Consider the following 14948-nt stretch of genomic DNA (forward strand, 5'->3'; position numbering starts at 1 on the left):
ATGACACAAAATTAAAAAAAGAAAATACTCAACACTAGTATTACATTAAAAGCAATCATTGTAATAAATACGAAATTAAATATAAGTGTCATCTCGGCTCGCCCACAAATATCCATGCGTTTAAAATACTATTTGTAGTCTTTTTTATCAAGCAGACGCACTTTTAATGGCATTTGGCTACAATTTGGGTCTAATAATAGTGAACAGATTCTCAATGTGTTGTTTCCATACAGTCACAATGTTGTTCCAAGGGAGCCCTGAATGCAACCAAACGTATCCGGATGTGACGCAAACGCGCAAAGGACGTAACGTTTTTCAAGATGGCAGCGCTGGCGTCCTTGATGCTCAAGTCCAGAGCAGGTATCAAAAACACTTAAATAAGTATTTCCTAACGTTACATTGTTCCGGTTTACAAATAGCTCGAGAGAACGAGAGAAGTTTGTGTATTTTTTCCCAGCAGCCCCGTGCTTCCTGTGAACGTGCGTTTTAAACGCGGGAGGGTCGCCATGCTAACGTCACTAGCTGCGCTGCTAGGTGTGAATGAATGATAATAGCTTCAGTAACAGTATTACAGTTACCGCCACGAAACTGATGTAGTTAAAGCCTTACTTCCTTATAGACACATTTGTAAAAGAAAAAAATCTCTTTATAGCGTACATGAACTATTATTCTGTTGTTTCAGTTGGTGTTATATCTTGTATATTTCTGTTCTGTTTGTTATTGAATTGAATAATTTTGTTGTATCTGAAGTTGTTGCAGCGAGTGAATTTCCCTGTGTGGAATCAATAAAGTCTTATTTTATCTTCGGTTGTCACCCCCTACTCATTTGAAATCCAACAATCCAATCCCATTGTTGGATTCGTTTTTGTAGTCATAGAGGAACCAGGTTTGGAAGATGGAATCATTCAGCAGCTCCAAATACTCCATTACTTAGATCTTAACAAACTACAGTGGATTTTAATTGTCTTTAATTGAGAGGAGACAATTACCAATTTTGTGGGGAATAGCAGTAATATAACTGGTAGTGTAACTAATTACTCTTGGCAGGAAGTAATAAGTAAAGTAATAATAGTACTTTTGAAAAGAGTAATGAGTAATAAATTCCATTTTGTTTGAGTAACTAGCCCAACACTGGTCATTAGTTACATTGAGTGAGCGCCTGCTAGATATCAGGGCTGAAACTGAACGTGTGTGACGTCCCATTCATTGTCTGTGCTGCTTTCAGGCCTGCTGGTGCCCGGTCAGTGTGCTCTTCTGGACTCTGTGAGGTTCGCCTCTAAGAAGTCTGGCGGAAGCAGCAAGAACTTTGGAGGAAGGAGCGCTGGCCGAAGATACGGCTTCAAGAAACAGGATGGTAATAACAAATGATGTCAAACCATTTCAAAGTGACAACCATGTGCTGCCCGGATAAATGTACTACAGTAGCTGCTGATTACTCAGTACCTCTTCATCGTCTTCCTCTGTGCCATAGAGCTCCATTGTTGTCCAAAAATAATTAAAATCTCATTAGAGACTCATTATTTTTCTGAGAAAAAGTAGGCGGATGCAGGTTTTCATTGTCAACGCAACTGTTCTATTCTGTGTGTGTCTGAACACGGTGGAGAAACAGAGTGGAAGAAAGGCATCTGGTGGAGCAGACACTTTGGATTTAGATTCCCATCCCTAACTATATATTTGTGAGAAATGGTCTTTAGGGCTGACAGCCATAGACAGGGTAGGGAAGTCAGAAAGTACTTATTATGGGATTTGTTAACAATATAGATTAACGGGCGCCCGGTTAGCTCAGTCGGTAGAGCTGGCGACCCATATATAGAGTTGCTGCAGCGTCCTGGGTTTGAATCCGACCTGCGGCCCTTTGCTGCGTGTCATCCCCTCTCTCTCTACCCACCTTTCCTGTCTGTTTTCGGTTGTCACTATCTAATAAAGGCATGAAAAAGCCCCCCCCCCCCAAAAAAAAAGCACGGGCCTTCTAATTTAAAGCACCAGTGTGTGGGATTTAGTGTCATCTAGTAGCAAAGTTGTAGAAACATGGGGGTTTAACATGGCGAACTTCACTTAAAGAAGATCACCAGAATGGTCCTTTATATTGGGTTAGCTGTGAGAGTGTCTAACATGTTGTCTGAATAGTGAGCTTGTAATGCTGTAACGAGAGATCTCCTTTCATTCGCTCACAAGGTAACTTCGTCCATGCCGGTAACATCCTTGCAACACAGAGGCTCCTGAGGTACCACCCTGGAGCTTACGTAAGTCCCACTTCCTAACATCCAGAAATGGTCGCTCTGACGCAGTGAAAACACACACGTTCTCATCGCGTCCCCCACTTTCTCTCCCGCAGGTCGGCCTGGGAACCAACAACACGCTCTACGCTCTGGAGGACGGCCTTGTCAGGTTCACCAAGGATGTGTACATCCCGCACCCCCGCAGCCGCGAGTCCACCAAGATCATCACCAAGCTGCCGAGAGGAGCCGTTCTCTACAAGACCTTCATCAACGTCCTGCCAGTCAAACAGGAGGGCAAGTTTAAACTGGTGGACATGGTCTAAAACTAACAGGACTAGACTGAGAGCTCATTATTTCCCAGGTGTTATTGCGGTGGTCCAGGATAAAGAGGGACTGGCTGACATTTTGGCTCGCGGTCTGGAAATCAGCCAGTCAGTGAAATCTCCTCAGCTTCCTGTGTCCATTATTATGTGACACTCTGTATTGGACACATGGACAGGGTAGAAGTGTGTAACTATGTGCTGGTGTCATTCATTACAGTTCATGTTCACTGACATCCTTCATGTTCACCCAGGACTTCCCACCTTAAAGAACTGAGGTGCCATTGCCGTAATACTGAATATGTACATTATTTACTGTATTAAAGTTTTATATGTAAAAGTATCATCTGATGACTTTTGTGTTATCTGTTATATTGGAAGTACATAAAGAACCAGAAAACTATGCTGTAGTGAGTCCTTAAAAAGAATCAGAATTTTAGGCCTTTTAAAATGTCTTAAATATGATTTCACAGGTCTTAAAGTCTCAATGAAACAAGATCTGAGTGCTATTTCTGTATTTCCTGTAAAAACAGGCAGTAATGGAGGGGCTTGTCGCAGTAGCCATGCTGTTGCTAGCTCACTAACCAATAAATGACTAATAAGTTGAAGAATGATTGACCGGTTGAGATTGGTTAGATCATGCTTACATAGGCATGTGTCACATTTTGTTTTACAGGAAGAAAAAATGATTGGATCTCTACATAAAAATACAAAGAAATGTGCACATTTTCCCAGACTTTAAAAATGAATTGGATTATGAAGTTAACATTTGTTTTTAAATTAAGTAAAAGTAAATGTTTTTGGTAAAAATGTGTGTTCATGCTGTAACTAGGATTAGGAATAAGGAACTTTGGCTGTAAAGACATTAGAGTTGCATTGGAAGTCAGAAATGTTCAGTTGAAACAGTAGTTCCAGGACTCTTTTTTTCCACCACTATGGATATGAGGTAGGTCTTAAATTGTTTTCATAATGGTCTTAAAAAGGCCTTATCTAACTGTAGCAACCCTGTCCTTGCATAGCCCACAAACCATGAAATACTTCTTTAATGCCTAATAGTCATTTCCTTATTTTCTCACATTCATCAAAGTTGCAGGCTGGTTTGTAGCACAGGGGAGACTTCTTATTACATAGATATTTAAACAAAGGTTATTGGTTCATTTTGCAAGATTAATGGGTACATAGATTTTAGTTTTTCAGTCTTAGACTAATAGTAATTTATCAGAGGATGGGTCTTTCAACTTTAACTACAACTGTTGCTAATTTAACCACAAATATTAAATATAATTGAAGAGAGTCAAATGAGATTTGAAACAAACTTATGTTATTAAACTTAGTATTAGAACAGTGCAGTACCAGAAAGTAAACACTAGATGTCATACAACCACTACTGCATTATGTGCTCCCTTGATTTTACCCTTACACTATATGCATCAGGGTTGGAGTCATAATTGCAAACGTCACTGTCCTACAAAAAACAGCAGTGAAGTCTTCGGTGCATGCAGATGGACAGAGGGGACGCTCAGATTCAACATCAGGCTGTTCCATTCTTCTCAACTTTTCACTTCCATTATGAGCTAAGTATGAGCAAACCACATCTCCACAGTCCTTTTAAAGCAGGTTTTTTTAGTGTTTAAACATTATTGATTTTGATTGTTGCTCATTTTGATCACAAACATTTAATGTTACAGAAAAGAGAAATTCCCTTTACTTGGGCCTTCCCCGCTTTTCATTAAGTAAATGGTAAATGGCCTAGCCTCTTTTCATTGGTTCCCTGTTCATTTTAGACCTCTGATTACCTTCAAGGCTCTTAATGGTCAGGCCCCATCCTGTATCACAGCCCTTACTCAGTGGCACTCAGCTCCTAGCTCTCTGAGATCTGACATGATCTCTTCTGAATGTCCCACATGTAACAGAGTTACAGAAAATACTTGTAATGAGAGTACTGTTACATTTAGTAAAAATAGGGATTATTTAGCAGATTACAATTTTAAAATACTTGAGTTTTTCTTTAAACATAGAGGAGCAGAGGACGCATTATTGATTCAGATCTTTCCATTTTCCATTTTTTCTTTTCTAAAGTTACATTGTTCTGTTGTCTTATAGAATACACTTGCATCAATAGTTATTATTGTTTTCTCTTGTTTTTATTCACATATTTAGTGTTGAGGTAATCCAAAAGTAACAGAAAGTAAACCTTAATATTACTTGGACTAGGTTACTGACAAATCTTTCAAAAGGTATTTAATAATTTGAACCGGTTAGCATTTACATTACATTAACCCTCCCAACCCTGACCAAAGGCCCTGACACACCAGGCCGATGGTCGGGCCAATGTTGGGCCGTCGGTGGGGGTCTGTAGCTTTTGTGGTGGCGGTACGAGATATCAGTCTGATCGGCTTTTTAGCTCTAAAACTAAAAGGGGATTCTTTGCAGTTGCTGCTCTACAACTGTGGAACCAGTTGCTGTTAGATATTAAACTGTCTCTCTCTCTCTCTTTGTTTTAAAACACATTTCTATTCTTTGGCCTTTTTGACCTACTAATCTTTTAATCAGTTAGTCGGTTGTCATTTCTATGACCTTGTCATTTATTGTTGTTTGTTACCTTTTTACTGTATATGTTAATGGACTTTGTACAGCACTTTGGTCAGTTTAAGCTGTGTTCAAATGTGCTTTATAATTAACCTTAATTAAGATTTGACAGCAAGTTTTCAAGTGCTTCATATTGTTGGAAAGATGCAATACCAATACTGACCACAAGATGTTGAACAGTCACTGCTGGAGTAATGCATGAGCTCCTCAGCTTGATTTTATCCCAGTGTGCAGTCCATAATGCACATTGATAATGACTGAATTTACAGAAAAAATAAGTAATAGTAAGAAAAATAAGGTTTATGATGACTCAGTGACTGGGGTGATTATCAGTCTCCCTTTATCAGCCTATGTTCTTCTAATGAACTTTCCCTGTATAAAATGTGTTGTGAATGGTACGAGCTTATCAGCCAGATATTTTGTCAGCATTTCTTTGAGAGAGCTTTCAGCAGGAACAGTTGTATTTCAGAGGCTTGTGGTATGCTGAGGGAGTGTGGGTAACGCCTGGTACACTGTATGGGAGTGGAAACGCTGTCACGAAGCAGAACCAATGATGGATGTGAGGAGTTTGCAGACATGGCGCTTTAACTCCTAGATGGCGGGGGGTAAATCGCTGTTTATGGGTCAACGTGCATTCCGCTGGCTGATTGGATGATGTGTCAGGGAGAAACTACTGAGGAGTATTTCTATAAATAAGTGTAAGCATATAGATTCTTTGATATCTGCTACTTCGTGCGTGTTTTTCCAAAGAACAAATGAGTCGTGAAGTTACTGAATAGCCAATGGCCATTGTTTGAGAGCCGCATTCTTGGTTCAGGCCAGTATCAGGGCAGGTCATCCTCAGTGGATGCACAACAGAAAGTACGTGCAATCTAGTCCTCCCAGATACTTCCTGGTTGAGGTGGGTTTGTGTTTTCTGTGGTTAGTGTTTGATCTGGGTTAAAGAGTAACCTTGCACAGTCGTACTTTACCTCTCAAACTCAAACTAACAGTCATTAGTGATGAGTACAGGCCAAACAGAGTTACTGTTTAAGCAATGCCTGGTCTTACCTAAGAGACCTCTTTGAGAGTGAAACATAGTATTAGTACTTAGTGTTTTTTAGTTAACCAATAAAGATAACAATTTTACATTTGCTGTCTGGAAATTTGTGTAAAAAGTCCGTACAAAAGACAACACTGACCTTAAAGGAAGAAATGGAATATAATATTCATAGGTATGTCTTCATTAGTGTATAATCACCTTAATGTAAGCATCATTGCGTTTTTGTTGTCTTAGAATGAGCAGTTGTTATCTGAAGAGGGAGCGGGTCCTCTTCTACAGGGTGCCCCGTGTTTCTACAATAAACCAAGCACTGACTCTGGTTGGGGCTTTTTGTGTTTTTTTCGAGTTTTACTGCCACCGTAGTTTTTCCTACACGTGTGGAAATCCAGTGGTATTTAGTTGGTTGCAATCTGCAAGTTAGTCTCTATTGATAAAAATGTCAGTCTGTCTGTCTAAGAGTCAGTTGGTTGACCACTTTGGTCCAGACTACTACTGGATAGTTTGCATTGAAAGTTTGTTCAAACTTTGATGGTTCCCAGAGGCTGAGTTATGGAATAAATGCACAGAAATACGGTACTATGTTTAGATATAGACAGATGCTGTCCATATCCAAAAGATTATTTCAGTTTTTATTTTTATTTTAATATGATATGATATGATACACTGATCTGGATACATTTCAATACCATTGAATCTTTCTGGATGCAGGTCCTTTTTGTCCACTCAGTACAACTAATGGAATGAATGGACTTATTGTCTAGTGCAATCGGCAGGTCAAAGCTTTTGTATATCCACTGAAATATCTTGACATCTACTTAACAGATTGGTGCAAATGTTGATTGAAATTGAATAAAAGACTTCAGTACAAAAATATCTTGATCAGTATCAAAGGAATCATATTTTTCAAACCTTTAAATCCAACCTTCCATTAGACCATTTAAAAAAAATAAAAAGTAAAACCTTCCAGTATTTGCATGGACAATGCAAAGATATATAATTCTCAGCTTGAGTCACACTCATTATCACAATATCTTCAAGCAGAATCGCCTATCAACAGCTCTGCCTCAAAGCACAAGCATTCCCTTCCCAAAAACTCTCTTCTTGTCCCTGTTGACGTCAGTCTCTTGGCACTAACAACAGTAGTCCTTTTCCTCATGCTGTGGCTTGGCAGCGAAATCTAGGACCATCAGATAGACAGAAACACATTGCTCTGTGCTGGGCAGTAGGAGGAAGACGGCCCCTGGAGTGCTGTGGACGGTTGATGGGGGTTGGTTGTGTCTTCACTGACGTATGAAGAGTCATCTTGGGTGTGGATTGACAGGTGAACATCCAGAGTGTGCAGATGTACAGGTGAAACTTCATAGGACTGGCGAAGGGTTTCCTCATACGTTGGTGGTGGCTAGAGTGGAATGTGACAAAGGAAATATTATCATTACTTTATAGGGGAACTCTAACTGATTTACAAATACAGCCAGTGCAAACAGTTATGAATAGAGTGCTGATGGGTTGATCCATTTTTGTAGGCCAACCTGGAAGTTAGCATTGTCCTGGTTCCTAAGGCATAATTGTGTTGCCCGCAGAAAAAAGATAACGTTAGGATATAAAGAAACTGCACCACAGTTGCAGGACTTCAACGTCACCACTGCTTCCAAATGTAATTCAATCTTGTAATTAAAATCGATCTCCTCATTTAGCCACTTCTTAGCAACCGCCTTTTTTAAGATACGTAATAGCTTCAAAATTCAAGTATGGGGTGTATACTGACATATTTTATGGCGTAGAACAAAACATGAAAATCTTCTGTTAACCACAGATCTTATTTCAGGCTTCTAACCAAAAACCCATTGACTTTGAGACAAGGGAACTGGAAGTGCTAATTGCTCTCTCAGTTCCAGGTTTTTGGATTCCTGCAGCACTCTATAACTACTGTGGCTGTGGAGACTACAACAGAAAAGCTGTGTTACAAACTGGAAGCAAAGAACTTGTACGACATGAGCATTTCCCAGTCGGGGAGGATCTAACTAAAAAAGATGCGATTCATAGCATTATAGGAAATGTTAGCCAATTTCTTTTGAATGACACCAACATCTCTGACTTGTTTAGCAATTGAAAGTGTATTGATGTGTCTGGTGGACTTTTTGATGAATTGTCTCCTATTTAGTCTTCCCAAATAGCTCGCTAGCTACCTAGCTACATACTTGAAAAATAGAGACAGAAAACTGGCCACGAAAATGTCAACAAGCGTGAATGAGATCGACACAGCTGTGCAGTTAAGTTGACTTAGAGAAATAACACATATTTGTTCAATCATCCTGAAAAACGTTGTCCGGCTTACAGAGCTGGAGATTGAATATGATTAGCATAGCATAAAGACTAGCCTGACTGTGTCCAATGTTAAAACACTATGCCCAACGCCTCTAAAACGAACTAACATTTTGAATCTTGTTTGTTTAATCTGTACTTCTGTGAAAATGAACATTTGTGGTTTTGGGGAAGTGAAATCAAACTATATTTACTAGAACTCTTTATTGGTATACACCAGCTCCTTCCCAACGTCTTCACAGTGAGGTTGCCAGGTTTGGTACCATCTTTCTTAAATATAAACTGTTCTTCAAGAAAGTAGTTACATCATGTATCTTTAAAATGACAAATTATCATTGCTTGTTTTAGAGGGCCTGTTCTAGAGTGCGTATTCTTAAACATTAAAGGGGGCTAGGCTGGCTGTTACGCTCTGCTTCTAGCCTTTATGCTAAGCTAGGCTAATCGCCTCCAGCTCCATAGCCCACAGACACAAGAGTGGTATCTATCTTTTCACATCACTCTTGGAAAGAAAGCAAATAAGTGTATTTTCCAAAATGATGAACCACCTTTTTCACATCAAGGTGAAGTGTATTAGAAAGTCTTTTTAAAGGCATTTGTCTGGGGAAACTACCTGGAACCTCCTGAATGACCATACAGTAGGGTTCTGTCTGCTCACCTCCTCCTGGCAGCCACTAAGGCCGAAGCGCTGGGAGATCATGCTGTGGATCTGTCTCTGCCGGTCTTTCTTGCGGACGCTCTCATAGGAAGGCAGCCTCGGCAGAGCCTCATTCAGGTGGTAGTCATTTGGCTTCCCTATTATAAACAGCCTTCCAGGATGCTAGATTACACACACACACACAAATATGTGATATGAAACTTCTGGCAGCTGCAAATAATCCATTTCAAATATTTGCAGGAATCAGTTCTCTGTAAAGTCTGACAAGTCTTTTACCTGTAGTCCAACAGCTCCCTGGTTCATGGCCACCCTGTGCTCATTACGGCCGATGCCAATCAAAGAGTGCCGGCTGTGGTAATGGGGAGGATCATCCTGGAAAGAGAGATCATCAGGGATTAGTTCTGATTTTAGAGTTCATCATTCTGCTGAGTTACACAAAGGGGACTTTTAGAAGTAATCATTTTTGTAAACCAGCTCAACATTTCATAGTGAACGCTGAGCAGTGTTAATATTGAAATAATTCAATTCAATTCAATTTTATTTGTATAGCGCCAATTCATAACAGAAGTTATCTCAGGACACTTTTCAAATAGAGCAGGTCTAGACCGAACTCCTTAAGAGGAAATAGAATCAGATAGAATTCAGAAAGTATAAACTTTATTAGGTTATTTCACAGTCCAGGGTTACGTTGTCTTATTTTTAAAAAAGTTACAATAAAGATAAATATATAGAACTCGAGCACCTAGAGACAATCTCATCCATAGAAGCTACAGTAGTATGAAGGGGTCGTAGTTGATGTCTGAAGTCTTTCTGTGGTTACTGTAGTGGATTCTTACTGTATAGTGATCTGTCCTGTGGGGTCTGAATCTGCAGCACAGAGGATCTTTTCTGTAGAAGACCACCACCAGCATCAGTATCACTAAACAAAAAGCTACACAGGACACTGAGGTAGAGGAGAGAGACACACTGTTACTGCTTCAGAATAGATTACACAGCAGGCTACATGAGGAGACAGAAATGGTAGATGGGTAATATTCATTTATCTCCGTCTGGACACCAAGTGCCAGTTAAGTTCATGTCTATGTGACGCCAATGTACGTGAGGTGGCTGCCATTTGTCCTCTATAGTTTCTGTTTTGCAAAAAAACAATTTTGGGGGTATTTAAGGATCTGTGTGTTTTGGTCTATGTGGAGAACAATTCATTATTATGAAACAATGTACATTAATGTTAATAAAAATGTAAAAAGATCCCCCTCATTGGTTTGGGGCAAAATCCTCCCAGCACTGACAAAATTAGAAGCTGGAAATGTTGAACTTCTATATGTAATAACTTAAAAATGTCAACACGTACAGTACAATATTTGTAAAGTTACTAAGTTGTTACACCTCATATTAATAATCATAAAAATAAACATTCAAATATCTTTTAAATCATATAGGCTGTATGTTCCTTGTTGATATAATTCCTCTATAATGTTCAAAAAGCACAAATGATTCCTGCTGACAGAAATGCCCAGTCATGTGACACATTTATGTTGTCAGGTTGCTTTTATGTTGTGTACGAGCTGCTTCCAGTAAACGTTTGACTAGAGGAAGCAAATAAAAAATGTAAGTCAAGTGCAACTAGAGAGCTTGCTTACAGCAAAACCTGCAAAGCATTTGTGAAAAGCATAACTGCACAGCAAAACTTGTTACTAAAAATTAGTTACAAAAATGTTACTACCATAGTTTACTTGATGAGTTTTGCTCAATTCCTGGATGCTGGTGGGATCATGATTATGTTATTTGATCCCACAGACAATTGAGCCAACATAGCCAAATATTGCTGTTTGACAACTTTAGACTACACCAGATACATAAGAAACGTCTGTAATCTTTTTTCACTTCCATTAACTGAGCCTCTGAAACAGATTGCTTCCTCCCACTTTGAAAACCTCTGATCTATGCACCTTATTAAAGCAGACTTTAAAAAGACTTGAAAATAACAAATACATTACCCCCAAACTAGGCTACCCCTGTGTCATTACTGATGTAATGTAATGGTAAATAAATCAACTCCTAATGGTGGTCATCAGCCACTAAGGAAATATTAGTATAAAAATAAGCAGAAAAACATGATGCCTTTCCTCACTTGTTGAGCCAGTGGAACATGAAGGTAAAGAGAAATAAAAGGAGCTGAACTCACCTGACGCCACAATGACAGTCAGCAGCTCTGGGGCCATCGCAGGAGAAGATATGAAACTTGAATCTTTCTTCAATCAGTTGCACACATTATCTTCCAAACAAATCACTCCTTTGCCCTCCAGCTGGAGGAAAACAGCTGATTCTCTGGCTTTCTCCAAACTCCTAAAGACGACAGCAGATTCCCCAGAATCAACCAGCAGCTAAACATTAACACCATGTCAGGAGAGTGGTGGAGCTTCCAGCAGAGATAACTAATCTCAGACAGTCTTGGAAACACTCTGCAAAGCTGACTCTTGTGCAAACTCTAGTGGAAGTTGTTGGAGACGCGCCCAAAATCGACCTTTTCAAAAAGAATATAGTGCATCCACTCACTAAAATCACTGCTAGATACAATAAATAAATAAATACATACTATCACATTTTCACAGTTAGGGTTGTACAGAATGGCCACAGACTTGAGATTCAGACTTAAGTTGTTGTGAAATATTCAGATTAGTAAAAGTAGCAATCTCACACTGTAAAAACAACTCTATTAGTCTTGCTTAATTAAAAGTAGGCTACATACAGTAATAATTATCAGCAAAACATTTTAAGTTTTTTGAAGTATCATAAAGTATTAATCATGCAGCAGGATTAGTCCTATCAGAGTTGTATTGGTATATCATATCATATCATATTATTGATGCACAAACATGTAAGAAGGGTGTGTAACAGGTTGAGGTGGAGCTCATTTGTACTGTTGGACATGTTTCATCTGTAAAAATGCATCAAATGATCAAATATCACTTTGATAGCAAAATGTTTAAAAAACTTTTGAAAGCATTCTTTAATGATATTTTGAGTGGTTTTCAGCAAAGATTTATAATTGTAATTGTTATTGTATTAAGGGTTTCTAGCAGATTTATACTGTGATACTAGTTTGTGAAAGAAGGACAGTACGTGGGGGGAGGAAGAGTCAAAGTTGAAAAGGTTCAAAGACAATATGCATAAAATGTTGACAAAAAGAACAGAATAAACAACAAAGTCACAATAAAGAGATGTTTAATAATGTGGAGATTAATAATAATGAAAATAGAGTGTCCTAAAAGTATGAGGTAGACTTGGATTTGACTGCTCAGACCAGACCCCTTTAAGACATTTGAAACAATCAGGTTCCTCTAGCTCCTCATAATGCTCCTAATGGCATTTGCAAGCAATCAGAGCTGAGAAAGATAGCTGATTGTTGAGTGTCATTCCCAGTGTCAGTATTTGTCAACCTTCCTCTACTCTGATGGCATTCTTACAAATACCATTAGGATCAATTCAATTCAATTTTATTTGTATAGCACCAATTCATAACAGAAGTTATCTCAGGACACTTTTCAAATAGAGCAGGTCTAGACTGAACTCCTTATAACATTTATAGAGACCGAACAGTACCACCATGAGCAAGCACTTGGCGACAAGGGCAAGGAAAATTGCCTGTTAAGCGGCAGAAACCTAGGACAGATCCTTCGGCTCTAGGTGGGTGGTCGTCTGTCTCGACCAGTTGGGGTGAAAAGAGTGAGAGAGAGAGAGAGAGAGAGAGAGAGAGAGAAAGAGAGAGAGACAGGTGCACAGCAACAACAGTAACAACAACTACACTAATAGTAGTGACTGATGATGATGAACATGACAACAGCAACGATGGGGGACAATGAGCAGTGACAACAGCAACAACAGTAACCGTAGCTATAATAATACTTATAATAATAATAACAATAATATCAGTGATATTAGCAATGGCAGTCAAGCAGGACCATGGCAGGAGGCTCCACCAGGATCCATGAGAACCTGCGAGACGAGAAAGCACAAGAACTCCGGGGAAGAAGTGAAGTTAGTAACATGCATTAATGAATGAGTGCAGAAAGAGAGAGGAAGAGAGGAGCTCAGTGCACCATGGGAAATCCCCCGATAGGTCTATAGCAGCATAACTAAGGGATGGTTCAGGACTCATCTGATCCAGCCCTAACTGTAAGCTTTATCAAAGAGGAATGTCTTAAGCCTACTCTTGAATATGGTGAGGGTGTCTGCCTCCAGAACCACAACTGGAAGCTGGTTCCACAGGAGAGGAGCTTGGTAACTGAAGGCTCTGGCTCCTGTTCTACTTTTAGAGACTATAGGAACCACAAGTAGCCCAGCATTCAGAGAACGTAGTGTTCTAGTGGGGTAATAGGGTACTATGAGCTCTTTAAGATATGAAGGGGCCTGACCATGAAGAGCTTTATAGGTGAGGAGGAGGATTTTAAATTCTATTCTACATTTTACAGGGAGCCAGTGCAGAGAAGCTAGTACAGGAGAGATGTGATCTCTTTTTCTAGTTCCTGTCAGTACTCGTGCTGCAGTGTTCTGAATTAATTGGAGCGTTTTAATGGACTTATTGGGGCAGCCTGATAATAAAGAGTTGCAGTAATCCAGCCTAGAAGTAACAAATGCATGGATTATTTTTTCTGCATCTGTCTATGACAGGATGTGTCTAATTTTTGTAATATTACGTAAATGAAAGAAGGCAGTCCTGGAGGTCTGCTTTATGTGGGAATTAAATAACGAAACCTGATCAAAGATAACTCCAAGATTCCTGACAGTGGTGCTAGAGGCCAAGGTAATGCCATCTAGAGTAACTATATCTTTAGACAGTGAGTCTCTAAGGTTTTTGGGGCCAAGTACAAGAATTTCGTTTTTTTCTGAGTTTAACATCAGAAAATTGCAGCTCATCCAGGATGTTATGTCCTTAAGACATGTTTGTAATTTAGATAATTGATTAATTTCATCGGGCTTGATCGATAGATATAACTGCGTATCATCTGCATAACAGTGAAAGTTAATGGAGTGATTCCTAATAATGTTGCCTAAAGGGAGCATATATAAAGTAAATAGTATTGGTCCAAGTACAGAACCTTGTGGAACTCCATGACTAACTATAGTATTTATTGAAGATTCATCGTTAACATGTACAAACTGCGAACGATCTGATAAATATGACTTAAACCAGCTTAGTGCGGTTCCTTTAATGCCAATTTGATTTGCTCAAGTCTCTGTAAAAGAATAACATGGTCAATGGTGTCAAATGCAGCACTAAGATCTAATAATACAGATCTTAGTGCTGCAACTATAGCAGCACTAAGTTTTTATTTTAGTTTATTAATCATCATAAGACCAATATGCATCTAAATAATTCTTAATGATCCCCCAAAGTGTAAAGATTTGATGTTAGTCACATAAAAAATCACAGAAAATGAATAGGCTACCATTTTGATAATCAATTAATTATAAATAATTTTTATCATACGTCAGCTCTTTTGACAGGTAATAATTGATCATGAATAATAATAATAAAGAGAAAAAGTACATTTAACATCTGTAACATCTGTATAAAGAAGATGCTTAACATTTCACCACTCCTTACTCACTCTGGAATATGAAATATTAGACCTCTGCATTGAAAAAACCTGGTCTCAACTATTTAAAACAATCTATTGCCACAGTATAGAAAGCAAAGTATTAAATGCTGCGGTGTCATCAGGTTTAACAGTGTAACTGTACACTGTAAAACCTGAGGAGTTAGTTCAACTCAAATTGTTAGTGGAAACCGATTGCCT

The 14948-nt window shown here is 38.9% G+C and overlaps 2 protein-coding genes across 2 annotated transcripts; one reads left to right on the top strand and one right to left on the bottom strand.

The window, feature by feature from the left end:
* Nucleotides 1-265: 265 nt before the first annotated feature.
* On the top strand, nt 266-2882 carry mrpl27 (mitochondrial ribosomal protein L27). The gene is made up of 4 exons (XM_051416860.1): nt 266-360; nt 1226-1354; nt 2176-2243; nt 2336-2882. Exons 1-4 carry the CDS (start codon nt 321-323, stop codon nt 2540-2542), a joined length of 444 nt encoding a protein of 147 aa, XP_051272820.1. The 5' UTR covers nt 266-320; the 3' UTR covers nt 2543-2882.
* Nucleotides 2883-6747: 3865 nt separating this feature from the next.
* Nucleotides 6748-11574, bottom strand: LOC127372921 (uncharacterized). The gene is made up of 5 exons (XM_051416856.1): nt 11333-11574; nt 9984-10090; nt 9424-9519; nt 9148-9309; nt 6748-7569 (listed from the first exon to the last, which is right to left on the bottom strand). Exons 1-5 carry the CDS (start codon nt 11367-11369, stop codon nt 7357-7359), a joined length of 615 nt encoding a protein of 204 aa, XP_051272816.1. The 5' UTR covers nt 11370-11574; the 3' UTR covers nt 6748-7356.
* Nucleotides 11575-14948: the final 3374 nt, after the last annotated feature.

The sequence above is a fragment of the Dicentrarchus labrax genome, unplaced genomic scaffold (genome assembly GCF_905237075.1).
Source record: "Dicentrarchus labrax unplaced genomic scaffold, dlabrax2021, whole genome shotgun sequence".
NCBI classification, from domain to species: Eukaryota; Metazoa; Chordata; class Actinopteri; family Moronidae; genus Dicentrarchus; species Dicentrarchus labrax.

What these genes read in the sequence shown, in the direction of transcription:
- mrpl27 (XM_051416860.1), top strand. Translation starts at nt 321, where the DNA reads ATGGCAGCGCTGGCGTCCTTGATGCTCAAGTCCAGAGCAG. An exon ending in CGGCTTCAAGAAACAGGATG is followed by an intron (nt 1,355 to 2,175) that starts GTAATAACAAAT and finishes TTCGCTCACAAG; the next exon opens with GTAACTTCGTCCATGCCGGT. An exon ending in GGTACCACCCTGGAGCTTAC is followed by an intron (nt 2,244 to 2,335) that starts GTAAGTCCCACT and finishes TCTCTCCCGCAG; the next exon opens with GTCGGCCTGGGAACCAACAA.
- LOC127372921 (XM_051416856.1), bottom strand. Translation starts at nt 11,369, where the DNA reads ATGGCCCCAGAGCTGCTGACTGTCATTGTGGCGTCAG. An exon ending in GACTGTCATTGTGGCGTCAG is followed by an intron (nt 10,091 to 11,332) that starts GTGAGTTCAGCT and finishes CCTCTACCTCAG; the next exon opens with TGTCCTGTGTAGCTTTTTGT. An exon ending in AGGGAGCTGTTGGACTACAG is followed by an intron (nt 9,310 to 9,423) that starts GTAAAAGACTTG and finishes TGTGTAATCTAG; the next exon opens with CATCCTGGAAGGCTGTTTAT.